At 32.5% G+C, this 16,953-nt stretch overlaps 1 protein-coding gene across 1 annotated transcript in view; it reads left to right on the forward strand.

The window, feature by feature from the left end:
* Positions 1 to 3,856: 3,856 nt before the first annotated feature.
* The window catches only part of LOC129231563 (uncharacterized), a 115,857-nt gene continuing 102,760 nt past the window's right edge, over positions 3,857 to 16,953 (forward strand). The window contains exon 1 of the mRNA XM_054865919.1: positions 3,857 to 4,015. Coding sequence (XP_054721894.1) covers positions 3,967 to 4,015 — 49 coding nt within the window. The 5' untranslated portion in view covers positions 3,857 to 3,966. The remainder of the gene's footprint in view (positions 4,016 to 16,953) is intronic.

The following is a 16,953-nucleotide window of genomic DNA, read 5'->3' on the forward strand; positions in this document are numbered from 1 at the left end:
GCTTTACTCGAAACTTGAAAATATCCACTTACATCCCTTTGCTTCTCACTGCCTCATTTGTTAATTAAATAGTTTATTTAAAAGAATGCAAAATTTGTGATGTTTTTCTTTAACAAAATTCTTAATCCATGCTTGTCACTATTACTTGGTTTTTAGAATGTGTGTTGAGACGGAACGGGGGGGGGGAGGGCAAAAATAGAATAAGAACTTTCACTTCTGGTAAAAGTTCATTTTTTAAGAACTTTTTGTTTTATGGAAAACACGTCGTGTTTCATGTATTTAATCTTAAATATTATGCTTCGGCTGAGTTGGCAGGATTGTATCATTGAGAAGAGATAAAATGGAATAAGTGAAGACTTTCATTCATAAAACCAAAACCCCCAAGTCACGTGATAGATTTTAAAGCAAAGCACTGGAAGAAATCAGGTTTTTTTCGCTTGTTTCGCGCAAAACGTGCCAACCATTAGTCGCTGTTGAGTCACGTGATTTGGGGTCTTTGGGTCAGCTTTTGCTGAGCCAATGATTGCACTTGCTCCCTCTATTTTAATTCCTGCTCTAAAGATTGTATACTTTTTCTTTTGCATGAATTGATCTTAAGATATGCTGCTCAGAGGCCAAAAATTTAGAGGGGACGATCTACGGCACTTTTACCCTTTTGAAACTAGTACCTACTGAGGACTATTAGAGCAAATGATTGTGCAATATTAAATATGCAATCAATTACACCATAAACACATATACATATCTTATCTTTCTTCAAAAGTGCACTTTTTCATTTCTTGAATGAGATCAAACTTTGTATTAAGCTGCTTTTCATATCAATGTAATTTCTCCAATGCGGCATTCAGTCTATCTCTAATAGTTAAGTAGGTATTTCAGGCCACTTAATGAGTGTTAAATGCACAGACCTCCCCCCCCCCAAAAAAAATCATTTTACAATTTTATTCTGGTTGTCAAAGAAATTCTTGGATTGTGAAAGTATTCTGTTCTTAAAATGTCAATGAAAATTATTCGTCATTAAAATACATGTATTTTTTTAAATGCGCGAAATTATGTATTTGGTCCATATTATTATTTTTTTACATAATAGCTGAAATTATCCATAAACAGAAAATTGTGCACTAAGATAGGTATGGATTTGATATATACTTGATTTGAACTTCCATAAAATGCCATTTCATCTTCACATTCTCTTGTTCTTCTTTTCTTCATTTTAAGTTCGAACGTAGAATTATGTTCGTTTTTTTTATTTTTTCTGAAAACTTCGATGCTGCTTGGCGCCGAAGGCTTAGCTCAAGGCTTAAGTTTTACGGATTTTTCGTTTTCAAAAAAGAACGTTTTTCTTCACAAGAACAAAGTTTTTCTCATTAAATTCCAATGCAAAAGAAGAATGTTGATTTGAGTTTACTTATTCTACTGTAAACTGTTTTTGTGATACTTTAGTGCCTTAAAAAATATATGGTTATTAATAAATGATTTTATTTCGTTTGAAAACTTTGCATTAGGGAAAAAAACCTGAAAAAACATAAGGATTTTTTTAAACCAAAAAATAATAATAATAATAATAATAATAATAATACGAAGATAAAAAGGGAGAGCTATCTGCTAAAACTATGTTAGCCCTGATGTTAATATTTTCACGAAAACATTATTAATGCGGATTTAACAAAAAATACACTAATTATTATATTTAAATTGTTTCGGAATAAAATAAAAAAAACGAAAAATAGTAACACACACACACACAAATAAAATAAAAAATAGCAACAAGTAAATGAAAATAATAATTATAAATCCCTTTTGTTCTAACTGGTGATGTAACTCTTATTGATTTGCAATCTTTAAAACTGAAACATAGTTAACTGCATCCTCTCAATAATTATCTAACGTTAGTATCTGCTTTTAAAAGTATAATTACGTTTTAAAACATTTGTCAATGTACACAGGTGTCTGAGTAAAACGTTTCAGAACTCCTAAGAGGTGTAGGATGCATCCTAACGACTCGAATTCATATTACTTCAATAACTTTAACTTTAAATTTAAAAAAGAAACAAACGAAATGATCACCATAGTTTGTAGATGGATGATGTCAGAATAACGTAATATTAGTTTGTAGATGGATGATGTCAGAATAACGTAATATTACTGACAGTAAAAAAATAAGCTGGTCTTCGACTAATCACAAGTAACATACCTTATTTTTTTAGGGAATGTATATTTTTTAAATTCTTCTTTTAAACCTGGTTGCGCCATGCCGCTTCACTACTGCTTCGATGGGACTGATTAAAACTCGGGGGTATTCGGGCAAACACGACAAGGTTTGGTACATTGAAAATGTATTACATTAAGCAGGATATTCTTTTAAAATGATAAAAAATGTTTGCATGACCGCTTACAAACCATGGGGGGGGGGGGCATACGAAGGCCTACCCGCTGTGGGCCACCTTCCCCCTTGTATATATTTATATATTATACAGGGTGTCTGAAAAGTTCTTGACACTCTTTAAAAATTCATAGAAAAGCTACAAATTTTCGTATGATTATGCCATTCGCGCAATCCTACTTCGCAGGTTTAAAAAAATTTTAAGACATCATAACAAAAAAGTTTTTTTCTGTTTCTTTTTTTACAATGTTATGTTAAGTTCTTAAACCTGCGAAGTGTAAGAGCGCAAACCGCATATTTAAACAACAATTCATTGTATATATATATATATATATATATATATATATATATATATATATATATATATATATATATATATATATATATATATATATATATATATATATATATATATATATATATTTTAAATTTTTAGTGAGAAGAAAGGAAACAATCCAGATATTATAGACATTTTTAGGGGTCAAGAGATACAATTGACACCTTAGCGAATTACCAAGTACTGCATTTGCATGCATGTACGTGTAATTTTTTTTTTTTTTTTTTTTACTGCACAAACCACGTTGAGTATATACCCCTCCTCCCCCGATAAAAAATCTCTTGCTATGCTGACCGTAGAGATGTGCTGAAAGTTTGTTGTTCCGATCTTGATTTCAGAATACTTAAAAGGATTTTATAGTAATATCTTATGATCCTGGATTGATATGAATTGATTGCTATGTGTTTTAAATGATCAAAGAGATAATACATGTTTAAGTGAAGCACTCATATAATATTAACTTACGTTTTTATGATATTATTTCTCACAAATAAATACAAATATCAAGCTTTAGATTTTATTTTTAAAGTTGTTCGGTAACTATTTTAAACAGAAAATCATTTAATTACGATATTAGTTTTCAGAAATAAATACAAATATCAAGCCATAGTTTTCTTTTTTAAAACTGTTTTAAAATGTTTTCAATAATATTTTTATTTTTCAAATAAAAAATGACGACTTAAGTCGGACAAAAATGTTACACACACACACCTGTAGGGCATACATTACTTATTTAGAAAGGAAAAAATAATAAGCATAAATTGTGTCGCTTTCATCTTTACATGCACGAAGAAATTTGTTACATTTTAACACAATTTAGAAAACAATTCTGACGAAATTAAAAAGCCCTCTCAACAATTAACACAATTGGTTTAAAACTTCAGAGAACATTTCCAACTGAAAAACGACTCAAATACAAGAGTAAAAAAACCTCCGAAATAACCTCTGTTTTTAACTTACAACAACTTCGAGAAAACTCTTAAATCATCTCGATCCTGTAACTGACAATCCCTGCAATATAAACCGCTTCTAAAGTTAGTCCTTATCACTAGCGCCCTCTGGCGCTCCTAAACTCTGCAGAAATGTGGCCGCGCTTAAGCAATCAGTTTTCATGTAGCACGTGCTTCAGACCGGTCTCTTAAAATCATGTCTTAAACTCGAGAGAAAAGACTTCTTCGAGTGCGCCGGTTTATTTGAGTCAGAGTCTTAGAACTGTCAGTAATTTCCAGGATCGACGTGCATCTGCATGGATGTTACCCCGGGAGCGATTTTTTTGCTTCTTTCAACAGTCATTGGTGAGTCGTTCTTGTTTATTTGGAGTTTCTAGGGGCGGAGAAAATAACTAGAGAACAAAATACAGCTCGGATTGTGTACGCTTGAAAAGATTTAAAAATAAAAAAAAACCGATCAGTTAATCAAAAGACAATGTCATTTTCTCGGAAAACAAAACGTAATGTTTCTGGCGTTCTTAATACAGAAACAGATGATTTGAATTTGGAAAAATATGCTAAAGACCTGATTATTATGGAGCTACAGTCGAGACTGCTTAGTGGAATATAGCCATTTTTCACAAAAAATATTCTAATAAACGAGATATTCCATTAACCGGGATGAAAATAAAACACTACATTGGTTTGGTTCATTGAAAATGTATTTTATTAAGCGGAATATTCTTTTTACTTATATTCTAATAAGCAGGCTCGACTGTATTTAAAAAATAATAATAAGAAGGAAAAACTGTCTTTTGTTTTTTGTTTCTTTGTATGATTAACAGTGAAGCACCGTTTATACGCTTTGAAGGGACTGTTTAAAAAAACACATAATAGGTATTCGTTAATATGTGTTAGACTTTGCGGGGACGAAATTTAAAAAAAAAAAAAAAAACTTATAATTGATACAAACATACAAAAGAAAACCGTATAAACAGTGCTTCACTCTATTCTCAAAATACAAAGCATTTTTTTCTTCTTTTTTGTTTTTGCTTCTGTCAACAGTTAATAGTGATTCGTTTCTGTTTAGTTAGAGTTTTTCGCAATGACAAAAATACTATATGCATAACAAAATTTAACTCGTAATGTACATAATTGGACAGGTTTCAAAAGCACATAAAATTAAAAACTAAAGTAATATATTATGTAAGTTGTAAGGAAAGTCTTTCTTAAAGTAAACTACTTATGAAATTTTTAGGAGCTCATAAGACGGAATTAGATGGTTTGAAACTGCGAATTTAACCAAATAGCTAGCGATCTGATTGGCAAGAAGTTTAAAAAAATGATAAAATAAAAATACTTTTTTATACGATAAACGATATGTCTTAAAAAATCTTTACCAACATTGTCTTAAGTGATGATTAAGAATGTCACGCTTTCAGTACGAAGTCATAAGTCCCAACTGTATATAAAACCACATAAAATTAAGTTTTAAATTTATCATATTTTTCTTAGGTAATAGGTGAGGCATCTTTTTTCATTTATTGGTTTTCAAAGTATGTTTCTAACAGTAGAATATTTAAAACTGAAGTTAAACTGAATACTTATTTGCAACATATATATATATATAATATTTATATGCATATGCGTAGTTTAAAATAATTTAAATAACGTACTAACCTTTTTATTCACAAAATAAAAATGATAAGTGATTTGCTTCTTTCAATAATAAAAAAAAAAGTTATTTTGTTTTCTACAATTTGAAAAGGCTCTAAAGATATCACCTTCGTATAAATAATTCCAATTTTTCTATGTTAATTGTACATCTTAAATATTAAAAAATAAATAAATAAAAACGTGAAGCGAAATCTATGAGATGCATTTGTTCGTTTCAATACTGTTGAATACTTACGCATTTCTAACATAGTATAATTCTTAATGTTTGAAAAGATATTTTAAACACTTTTGCACAAATAATAATAATAAAGACGTTGTAATATTTTTATATATAAAGATAAATACAATAATTTTTCATTTTTCAATGAATGAGAGTCGCGGCTTAAATATACTTCTTACTTCCAGTCCATTTGGAAATGCCATTTCTTTGCTAGGTAATAACTACGCATGCTTTAGTATTTTCGGAGCAGTGTGACATATCTCTGCAAATGAAACGTATCTCGATGACTGAAAAATAAATTTTAAGCTGTTGAAAAGCTCTATTTGAGAAAAACCAGTAAGTGATATCTAAGTATACTTGATATGAAGTATGTCACCTCACGACAACATTTCTTGGGCTGAAAGCAACTAGCGTGGCTTCCTTCCAGAATGAGATCATTTTAATTGTACTCAAATCGTTCAATACTATGATTATATCACTACAATTAAACAAACTTATTTTATTATTTACTAACATTGGTTTTCGAGCAATATTCTCTTAATTGGGTAAGGTTAAAAATTGTTTCAAATGGATCTTTTAAACTTTTTAAACTGATTCCAAAAAACAAAATATATGAAACAAAAATGATGATGACATTGAATCGATATTATATTTACTCATTCAAATCAATAGGCATAGTGTTTCAGTGACTTTAAACCATAAACTAGTTTTATTAGGAGCATTTAAAGTTCATCTTGTTTTTCGACCATTTAAGAGTATAATTATATTGGAAACACATTAAAGACATTCAAATAATATTTCTTCTGTCATAAAATTTCGAAATTGAATAGGTAAAAATAATACATAAGAAAAAGAAAACGAACTAAGTAAATAATATATATATATATATATATATATATATATATATAAATAAATAAAAGTAGTTAATATTTGTTAGCTTGTTTTGCAAAAGAATTCGTTAGTCATACGCACAAAAAAATGTTATACCAAAATTATTCTGATCAAACATATTTGTATACAAAGTACATAACTGAGTACAAAAAAAAAAGAAAAAAAAAATTTCATGCTTTTCCACGATGGTACGTTGAAATTGAATTGTACGTTGTATGTTCCTTAAAATATCTTAGAATGGGAGAGGCAGACAGATGCTGTTTTCCAACTCAATATGTTACTTTTTTTTTTTTTTTTTCAAATACGTACTACTGTTTAACTTATTTTTAACATTTTTTTAGTATAGTGTCTTTATTTATTTTTGTATTTTTTGCGGGAATATGGGTTAAAAAATGGAAATGATGTGGAAGGAGTCTTTTTTCTTAAAAAGGTTTGGTACTTAGATTTGATTTAAAGTATACACGGCTTTATCTAAAGCTAAAAATGTATATTTTCCTATTGAGTATATTTTTAAGTAAGACACTAGCTTTCAAGGAATTTATTTGGACAAAAATGGATATGCTCGTGTTCTGAAAATTGATAAGATTCATAAGTTTATAAAAGTCAAAATACTGTCTAACAAGTAAACTGAAGAAAATAAAAATTTGGTATCGTAAATGGATTTATAAACTTCGTACAATAACTCAATATTAAATCTTAAATTTTAGAGTATATGATTTTGAACTGGAAATTTCTTCTAATATTTAATTACTCTGAAAAAAAAAGAAAAGCTTTTGCATCGATGTACTTAATGTTTAGGGATTAAGAAGTGTACGTGGTTAATCAGAAGTTATTAACCACATAAATTATGAGTAAAATTATTTCACAGAAACTAGTTAACTGTAAAACTATTTAACATATTAAAACTCACCTTAACGTATCTGTTCGAAAATTTTCGAAAACCTGAAATTTCAACGTACAGCTAAAATGCGTGCAATTCAGAATACTTACTTGTAAACAGAAAAAATTTCTTGATTTAAAAGCGAAAATTAAAAGAAAAGAAAGAAAGAAAAAAAAACGAGCCTTTTTTTCTCATATTTCGTTTCAAAAGGATTGTTTTGACATTTTTCAAGTTTACAAGATGTTACATTAACATAATGTTAGTATTTTATTTTTCTCAAAATGAATATATATATATATATATATTATATATATATTTGAACTCTTAAATTTTGAATTCAAATTATGTTTTTCGCAACCGAAGTTGCGACAGAACCCTACTTATTGGAGTTAGTGTCTCTAAAAACGGCACTTGTCCCCCCAAGCATGCGTCTCCTCTTTTGCGGTTACGTGTGTGTATAGTTATGTGTAGGCTTGTGTGTGCGTAGACCTATGTGTATGAAAGTTGGTGTGTGTGTGAGTGTGCATGTGTGCGAGTGTGTATGTGTGTGAGCGTGCATGTGTGTAGGACACAGACGCCACCGTCCAGGAGAAGCGGCTACCGGAGGACAGTCCTGAGGACCGGTGGAGCCGCGCCTGCAGAGGACGGTGGGGTTGAAAAAGGAACCAAACATCAAGGACGGTGAAATGAGAACAATTAGCAATCGTGATTGCTCAAAAAAAAAAAAAAAAAAAAAAACAGACAATTAATGAAAACTAAAAACATATAAATATGCTCCTATTTGAATAAATTTATGCTGTTTTACGCAATCCAAAAAATGCATTTTAGAGACGAGAGAGCCTTAAAAAGAGACCGATACATATTTCGATAGTGTGAAAATAGTAAACCAGTGACGTATAATACAGAAACGTACGAATTTTATTTTTGTATCATATTAACCACTTAATTTAAAAATGATGCTACATTTAAAAGTAAGTAGCACAAGAGCGTATTAAATAAACGGCATTTTAACGAAATCATTTTTTTCCCTTATTAAAAAGCAAAGACAACTCGCACATTCATTTTCAGATTCTCTGGTAAGAACGTGGAGGAAAACACAGGAAATAACAGCCTTGTACATATAGTGTCCGTAATTAATGAGTTTGATAAAATTGGTAAAAAGGAGAATCAAAATAGGTGAATTATCTATCTTCTATACATATAATAAAATAAGATGTTTGTGTGTGTGTGTGTGTGGCGCGCATCCCGGGAAAAACGGTAAGGCCTAGAAAGATGAAATTTAGTATACAGATGCAGTTTTTGCCGAAGATGTGCACCTCGGGCTTCGATTTTTGATATTTTAATTAGAAAAAAAGTTATTTAATGTTTTATGTGTTTTTTTGCATTTTTTAGTACTTTTCACCTCACAGACCCCGAACCAATCGCACCACACAAATATTTTTTGTACTATAGTGTAGGAAATTTAATTTTAAATATGATGAATGAAAAAATTTTGAAGATAGAGCAATTTTTCTATTTTTTATAAATTTTTGAAAAAACCTTTAATTTGCATTTTTTTCTGGGTTTAGTTTTTTTTCGAAACCCATCCTGCAGAAAGTATTGAACCCTCAATTCTAAATTTTTAGTTGGTAATAGTAAAAACATTTCACCCCCCTCAGAAGAAAAAAGTTTTTAAAAATACGCAATAGTTTTTTTTTTTACAATTTTTTTAATGCAGAACGCAACGCGAGCTCTTCGCTTGCCGACTGAGTTCCGAACTTACCGCATCACGTGATCCAACTGAAATCGTTTGCCTTCTCTTCACCTTTTTTTTTTAGTTTTTTATCTTTTTGCAAGCGCTACTTTTTGCATACTATGGTGGAACATAGAGCTTTTTTTTTTTTTTTGCGGGCAATATTAATTAAATAAGCCCGCGGTTTTTGGCACGATCTCTGTTTCCGTTACGGATTGACGGTTAGGTTAGGTAGATGCAGAGATAGATAGAGATTGAGAGGACAAAAAATGTTTTTTTCGAATTAATACTTATATAAATAAAAAAAGATTCTTAATTACTGGTCAGAGGTAGATATGCATAGATCGTATAGATAGATAGACAAATATAGAGGTCGATATAGTAGATGGACAGCAAGAAGGAGACATGCCCGTCATTTAAGGAACTTCAAAGGGGTGTCAATGCCCCCCCCCCACACACACACCATGACTTTGAAAAAACAATGCTTTCACATAAAAGTGGAAGTGCTTTTTGTTATTTTTCGACAAATTTTGCATGAAGAATACACCGTTTGTGTCTCCCCTCCCCCTCCTTTAAAAATATTCCAAACGACGGAACTGGAGATAGATCTAGAAGATATTTTATTCAAATTACTAATGATATAGATAGATAGAGATTGATTGATACCACGACGAAATTTATTTAAGCAGCCGCCGAAGGCGGCAGCATTGGTGTAAAAGAGCGAATGATAATATTAATATATAGAGAAAAACATTAATAATACCGTCGCTAAATTGTCTAAGCAGCCGCCGAAGGCGGCAATCCTGGCGCAAAAAGGCGGACCAGCTGGTCGCCGTAGGCGGCTAGTTCTACATAAACTTTTACTCTAGCGATAGCAAAATAGCACAACGTTGTTTTTAAAGAAAAATTAAATGCTCTTATTATTTAATAAAGTGTCTTGGGGAAACGACGCCAAGTTGGATAATAACGCAGCTTTGATGTTCCATATAATTTTGAAAAAATTAGAGAAATGGCATTAAAATAACTGTTCGGAAGAACTTCAATTCCTACTAAAGCACAAAAAAAAAAAAAAAACCCTAAAGCTTTTGGTTCCGTTTGTAGACGGTATCGGTGTAATATGCATGTAAGAGTCAACGCTTGATCTAAAACTGCAAGGCAATTTCTGTGATGTAAACACTATTTGTTTAGAAGATAAAATTTGCTTTACACACATAAATCGTGTATTTAATGAACTATCAAAATGTTATAAATGATTTTGAATGTGTTCAATATATTGCTTAAAATTTAAATGATCTATGCTTAAAATATTGCCAAATAAGTATACTGGTGTATACCCATCCCCCCCCCAGTTAAAATATTGGATAAGAGAAGATCAATAATTTGCGGTATAAATAATCGTGAAAAATGTTGGTTTAACCAAAAAGAATCAACAAAATATTATATGTCTAATTTCAGCTATTGTTTTACATCCTTTTTCATAATAAATACTCAAATGTTTATGAAGTAAGTTTCAAAGGATTTTTTCTTAAGTTTGACGCTTTATTGTGAAAAAACAGTTTCATATTCATTTTTCAGTATTGTTCATCGTTGACCACTACCTTTTCCCATCTTTCTGGCAATTTTTTGATGCCATTTCGAAAACACGATGCGTCTTTCGATGCGACCCCCGAATCGATCCAATTTCGGACTTCTTTAAAAGAGCGGAAGTGCTGATCCTCAACAGCGTGCGTCATCGACGAAAACAAAGAGTAGTCTGAAGGAGCAATGTCTGGGCTATATGGCGGGTGGGGTAGGACAATTGGTTAAGCGTTATCATGATGAAAAATTGCCTTTGGCCATTTTTCCCGCAGTGTTCGGTTAAAACCCATCTATTGAGTTCGGTAAAGTTGTCCTGTAATGGTTTCACCTAGTAGCAGCAGTTCATAGTACACTAAGCTCAACTGGTTCCAGCAAATACGGGAGCATGACCTTGCCATCGTGAATATTCGGCTTTGGCGTATGGCCTGGCAGCCCGTATCGTTTTTGCGCCTTGGGACATCGTAATGGACCCATTTTTCGTCACCATTAGTAACAATACGATTCAAAAACCTTTTTTGCTGCTGAAGCAGCTCCTCACAAGTGAAACAGTGACGATTGACGCCCTCGTCTTCACTTCATACGGAACTCAATATCCTACTTTTTAGATCATTTCCATGGATTTTCAGCGAACGGATATGGCTTTTTGATTTACTTGTAATGTTTTTGCTAGTTCTTCTTAGTATTTGGCACGAGTCTTCGTTCAATTCGGCATTCTTAAACTTTTGTAGTCGTCCATCACGCTCATTGTCATTGATATTAAAACCAACACCACTAAAACGTCTATACCAAAACTGACATGTGGAAATCGATGAAGCATGTTCTCCGTAAGCTTCTTGCATCTTTCAATGGCCTTCAGCTGCACTTTTCTTCAAATGGAAGCAGAAAAAAGAACTTTCCCGCAAATTTTGTTTTATTGGCACAAAAGTTGACACAATCAGAGCAGAAAAAACCTTAGTTGTTTCCACTTTAGCAAAATGTCACATATTGAAAATGAAAGCATAACAATGAGGTTATAAAATAATGTTAGTTGCAGCATCCGTTTCATTCTCCGTTGTCCGTTTCAGTTTAATACTAGTGAGGCCATCTCTTGAAAATCCTTTAAAACTTATTTGTACACCAGATATAAGTATATATTATTGATGGGCATAATCGAGATATTTTGATAATCGAGATATCAGGAGTCGAGTACTTCTGATAATCGAGTGATTGATATTCGAGATCTTTTCAAATCGATCACTCGAGTGAGTGATAATCGAAATCTTTTGAAATCGAGCACTTGAGCAATTGATTATCGATATCTTTTGAAATCGAGCACTCGAGCGATTGATAATCGAGATCTTTTGAAAGCAAGAACTCGAGCTATTAACAATCGAGATGTTTTGAAATCGAGCGATTGACTTCTCGAGAAGTTTGAATCGAGTTCTCGAGAACTTTGAGTTGAGTTATCGAGAACTTTGAATCGAGTAATCGAGTTCTCGACTAGCTCATTCATTTTCTGAGCTTTTTCAGAATTAAGTTGACTTGGGGGGGGGGGGGGGGGCTCTTTTCCTGGATGGATGCGCCAACCCCTAGCGGGGGTGGGGGGAGGCCGTAGACTTTTATAACAGTTGAGTTCTCGAGTTGTTTTTGTAGGGGTGAGCATGAGGAGGGAGGTGTAGCTATCAAGCCTGGTATTTGAGGGGTCAGACGGGACGACCCCTCCTCGCTTTTAGAAATTATTACGTACATGAATTGTTTACTGCTATTAGGGTATAATATGCATTGCGTGCTCCCCCTCTATTGTAAAATTTAAAATAAAGAGCCTGAGTGATCATGACGCATGCGTAGCCAATGAAACTTTAATTTACGGGTGCAATTGTCCTCGCCCCCTTCCTTGAAAAATTCTAGTTTTTACATTCAAGTGGGCTTAATTTTTGTTTTTTCCTATAAAATTTGCATTGAGTAAATGTTGATAAGTAATAGATTGAGCCTGCTTTAGGGAGTCAATTTAACAGATTTTAGACTTCATTTGGGGTTTTCAATCTTGGGGGATGCAGGTTCGATGAGAGACCATGTTAGCGCGTCAGAAACTGTGGGGGCAGTTTATTGTTTCCGGCCTTTGGGAGGCTCGGCTTGGAATCGAATCAGTTTAACTTCGTAGGTTTATGCGTAGCGGCTAGTAAACTGGCAATTAGCCCGCCTTGACTTTTGGCGGTCCTCAGGGGATGCTTCGTAGCGTTTGAGACGGTGCGCCTAAACCTTAGTTTGTGAATCCGGGTCGATTTCTCGAATTTATTTTTCAGTTTGAATGATTCATTTGAACGGTTGTATATTCGAATAAATGATTTTCAGTTATCACATGATTCTTTCACATGGCTTCGGCTGCTGAAGCAAAAAATTAATATAATAGGAACAAATTGGCGAATCAGGATTTTTGCTCTGCACAAATGGGCTAATGTGTTCTTGTTTATTTATTTATTTATTTATTTTTTTTTGCTGATGTTGCTGACAGAATTTGGAAAATGACTTATAATATCCATCCGACTTATTTATAAGGAGGGTTCGAGGGCAAAATATTTCTCTCTGTGTTTTCCAGAGGAATTGGTATTACCGGCGCAATAATAAAAGACAAGTGCGATTTTTTCGTAGCGTTGAAGTTCATCATTATTTGTTTTTTTTTTCGAGTCGCTCTTTTTATTTTTCTCTTTCATTTACTGACTTGGGGAAAATGCAATAACCGTAAGTGCATGAGGTGAAGTTGTGTTGCAATGTTTCTAACAGCATTAGGAAGAATTTTTGAGACTTGTCGTTTGGTCTTAATTTTAGCTTTCATTCTTTGGTCCACTTTTAAAATCAAAATGACATAAAATGCAGACTATTATTGTTTAATATTTTTAAATTCCATAAGTATGAAATTTGTAACTATTCTTGTGTGCGTATCATTTATTTTCCAGTGCGTAACTTCTGATAATGTCATATTCCTGATATATTTTAAAGTACATTAGTTGTTCATTATTTAATTAAAATTTTGGAGCCATTATATTGAGATGCTGATTTTACATGATTTTTTTTTTTAACTGCTTGGGCTGGCAACGTTCAACGGTCCATTTCTCAACTTTGGATCCCGTAACTGAGCTACATTTTCCATGCGCTGACCCTCAAAAGGGGTTAACTGTTTATCAAGTTTATCGGAAAAGCAGATTTTATTCGGTTTTCAAATCATCCGAAATAGTCGCTCGATAATGAACATTCGACAACAAGCAATATATGTATTATACAGGGATGCCCACAAGAGGGGGGGGGGGCAGTCCATGACGTAGACGCGTGACTAAAGTTTTGATGGGGAGGGGGGTAACTTGAGAGGGCTTTTGGTCTTACTTTAGGAGGATCTCGTTCTAGGGGCTCTCCGTCGCATTTGAGGGTAGGGTGACATCGCCGTTAGGAGGATGAGTATCCCTGCATTAAAATCACATTACGTTTAAACGTTGAATAAACGTTTTAACATGGTTGCCACAGCGTTAACAACCGATTTAAAGCGCATGCTCAACGGAGTGCACTATCTGGGTAACCTCATTCGAAAAAAGCAACTAAGTAGCAATTTTTCGATTCTAGTACCATTTTTGATGACAGGGGTGTCCATTTGTCCCTGTAAGCAATGGCGTATGTTTGTATTAGGACTAAAATTCTAATTTGAAGGTTTACATGCAAACAGTTGCCAAATTATTATGCTCAAACAAACTTTTTTGTATTTTTACTGGTTTTACTGTTTTAACATTATTTGAACACATTTTGCAGTTTATTTAAAAGTTTGAAGTTTACATATTCTTGCAACATTTTACTTTTTTTTAATATTTTAAATGTAATAGACGTCAGTGTCTGTTAAAATTTAAAGTAACGAGCATCTTCTTATGAGTGATTTTTGGGGGAAAGAAAAAACGATTTTATTTATAACTAGAAAATCACTCGTCAACATATGACGGGTGAAAATTACTTCTGCATTTGAACGAAGCAATTGCCTGTTTGGAGATATTTTGATGGTAGAAATTTAAACCTTAAATCAAGTGGAACAACCCTAAACTCCAGTAGATAGCGTTCATTGTTGACCGCTTTTCCATTTCTTCATTCCCCTAAAATGACACAGTCTTACCACTAAAACAGTTCAGTCACCGGATCCAATTCAGCCTTGTCACAATAAAGCCTTTCTCTGCATTTTAAGCATTACTAAAACAATTTTCAATCCATGATGCGAGTTTCCATTGCTGAAGACGGCAGTAGCATTACTCGGCTATTATATACATGAGGATACTAGGTAACTTAAGTAGCCATATTAGCATGCCTGGCCGAATCCAAGCCGTGATAGCAACAAAAGGCGGAGTTACTAAATATTAAACTATTACTTTTTTACCTATTTATAGTATCGATCAAAAGATAATTTTCGTTACATATAATGTTGTAAGATTCCGAGCTGTTTTGCCGTGATCTGAGTGTTGCTACCTCACGGCACAAAACCCGGGAATCTTACAACATTATTAACACCGGCCGTGAAAACCTTCATTCTTACGTTAAATATGTTTAATTCATATTTTAAATATTTTTTAAAATTCGTTTAAATAATAAAACTATATAACAACAATACAAAACAATAACAATACAGAAAAGTTTGAGTATAATAATTTGACCACCCTCTGTAATGTTTGTAAAGCTATAGTTTTATAAAATCATATGCAACCTTAGTTAACAAATCGTGCTTATTTAGGACTAAGTGATGAAAAACAAGTTTCATTCCTTTAGGTTTCAACTTTATTCAGGTTTAGTTATATAACTCGAACATTCTTTGGACTTCTTTTAGTCTTACTAATCAATTACAAATGTCTTATTTAAAGCAAACTTAGTTAAACAACTGAAAAATCTAAGAGTTTCTTTGATGACCTTCTCTTGACTTACATAAGAAAATACAAGAGTTGTCTGCCCCTTTTTTCATATCTTTTCAAATCTAAGGAATATTCTCTAGCATTCTGAAGGTATGCCTCCGTAGCCTTATTCTGAAAAACTTTTCCGATGCCCATCATATAAAAATCCGAACAGAGTACTTTTTATGCTTCTTTTTTTTCGCCTTAGAATACGTTTTTAGGTTCCTCTGATAAAAACCTCTTACGTACATACTCTTTATACTTAATGTTCGGAAACTAAAAGTACATTCGATCTGACTCCGTAAATAACGCATTGCATTATACTCAACGTTCTCGCATACGTACGCCTTATTTTTTATGGCGATAGAAATAAGAAGTAACTATTTAGTCCACTGCTGAAATGCTGAAAAACAAATAGCGTAAGTAAATGCATCAGAGCGCATCAAAAAAACCTAGTGTAAACTCACCTTATATTTCTTCGGATTTACGTTTAAAAGCTGTTTTTTTTCGGGGGGGGGGGCTGTCAACCGAAAGCTCTTGACATATATTAAAACATAATTTGTAGGTTTTAAAGTAATTTTAGAAATGCATGATTTATTAATGCTGTTTTCAAACATGCTCGCAATGAAAGTCGTGTGAATTGTTTTTAAATACTTTGGTTATTAATGCACATGTTTGAAGCGCAAATATTTTACTGCGCACGTCTAAAACGCAAAATAAAAGTTTTTTTTACAGTTACACCTAAAAATGAAGGGTACATTTATTTCTTACGCAAAAATACCATATTTCGTTTCGAGAGAACTTAAACTCTGTATGATATAGAGATATTTATGATACACAAAGATTTTGACCATCATGGTGCAAAGATTGAGAGCAAAACGCAAGCAAATTTCGAATATATGTACGCATTTTTTTTTTCTAAATCAAACTTACCAGAAAAAACAGCATTGGTTCTTTTCTTCTCACAACATTTGAAATAGTTTTAAAAAAAACATCACACGACTTGGCCTCTAAGTATCTTACTAGCTGATTCGTGTGAAGCATTTGCGCTCGACAGAAATAATGCAAAACCCCGGTTTGTTAAGTTTTTTATTATATTTATTATTTTAATTATTTATTCATTTATTTATTTATTTTTGAATAATACCAAAAATTTGATTTTTTTTTGTGCTTATAGCGGTGATGAATTTTTAATAATGATGCATTACTTTTGCAGATTGATGAAGTATTAAGGAAGTTATTGCTTCCCTCTAACGCAACCCCCCAAAAATACGTTGAAAAAAGAATATAGTTGATACTGAGCTTTATGATGTTAAAAATAAGCTTTTTTTTCTGGATATCAGTGCAACGCTGCTTTGGTTTAACATTCTGCCCTCAAAGAGCTAAGATTACATATTCCTGGAAATTTGTATCCGCTTTCCTTTGAAAAAAAAAGTC

The sequence above is a fragment of the Uloborus diversus genome, chromosome 10 (genome assembly GCF_026930045.1).
Source record: "Uloborus diversus isolate 005 chromosome 10, Udiv.v.3.1, whole genome shotgun sequence".
In the NCBI taxonomy this organism is placed as follows: domain Eukaryota; kingdom Metazoa; phylum Arthropoda; class Arachnida; order Araneae; family Uloboridae; genus Uloborus; species Uloborus diversus.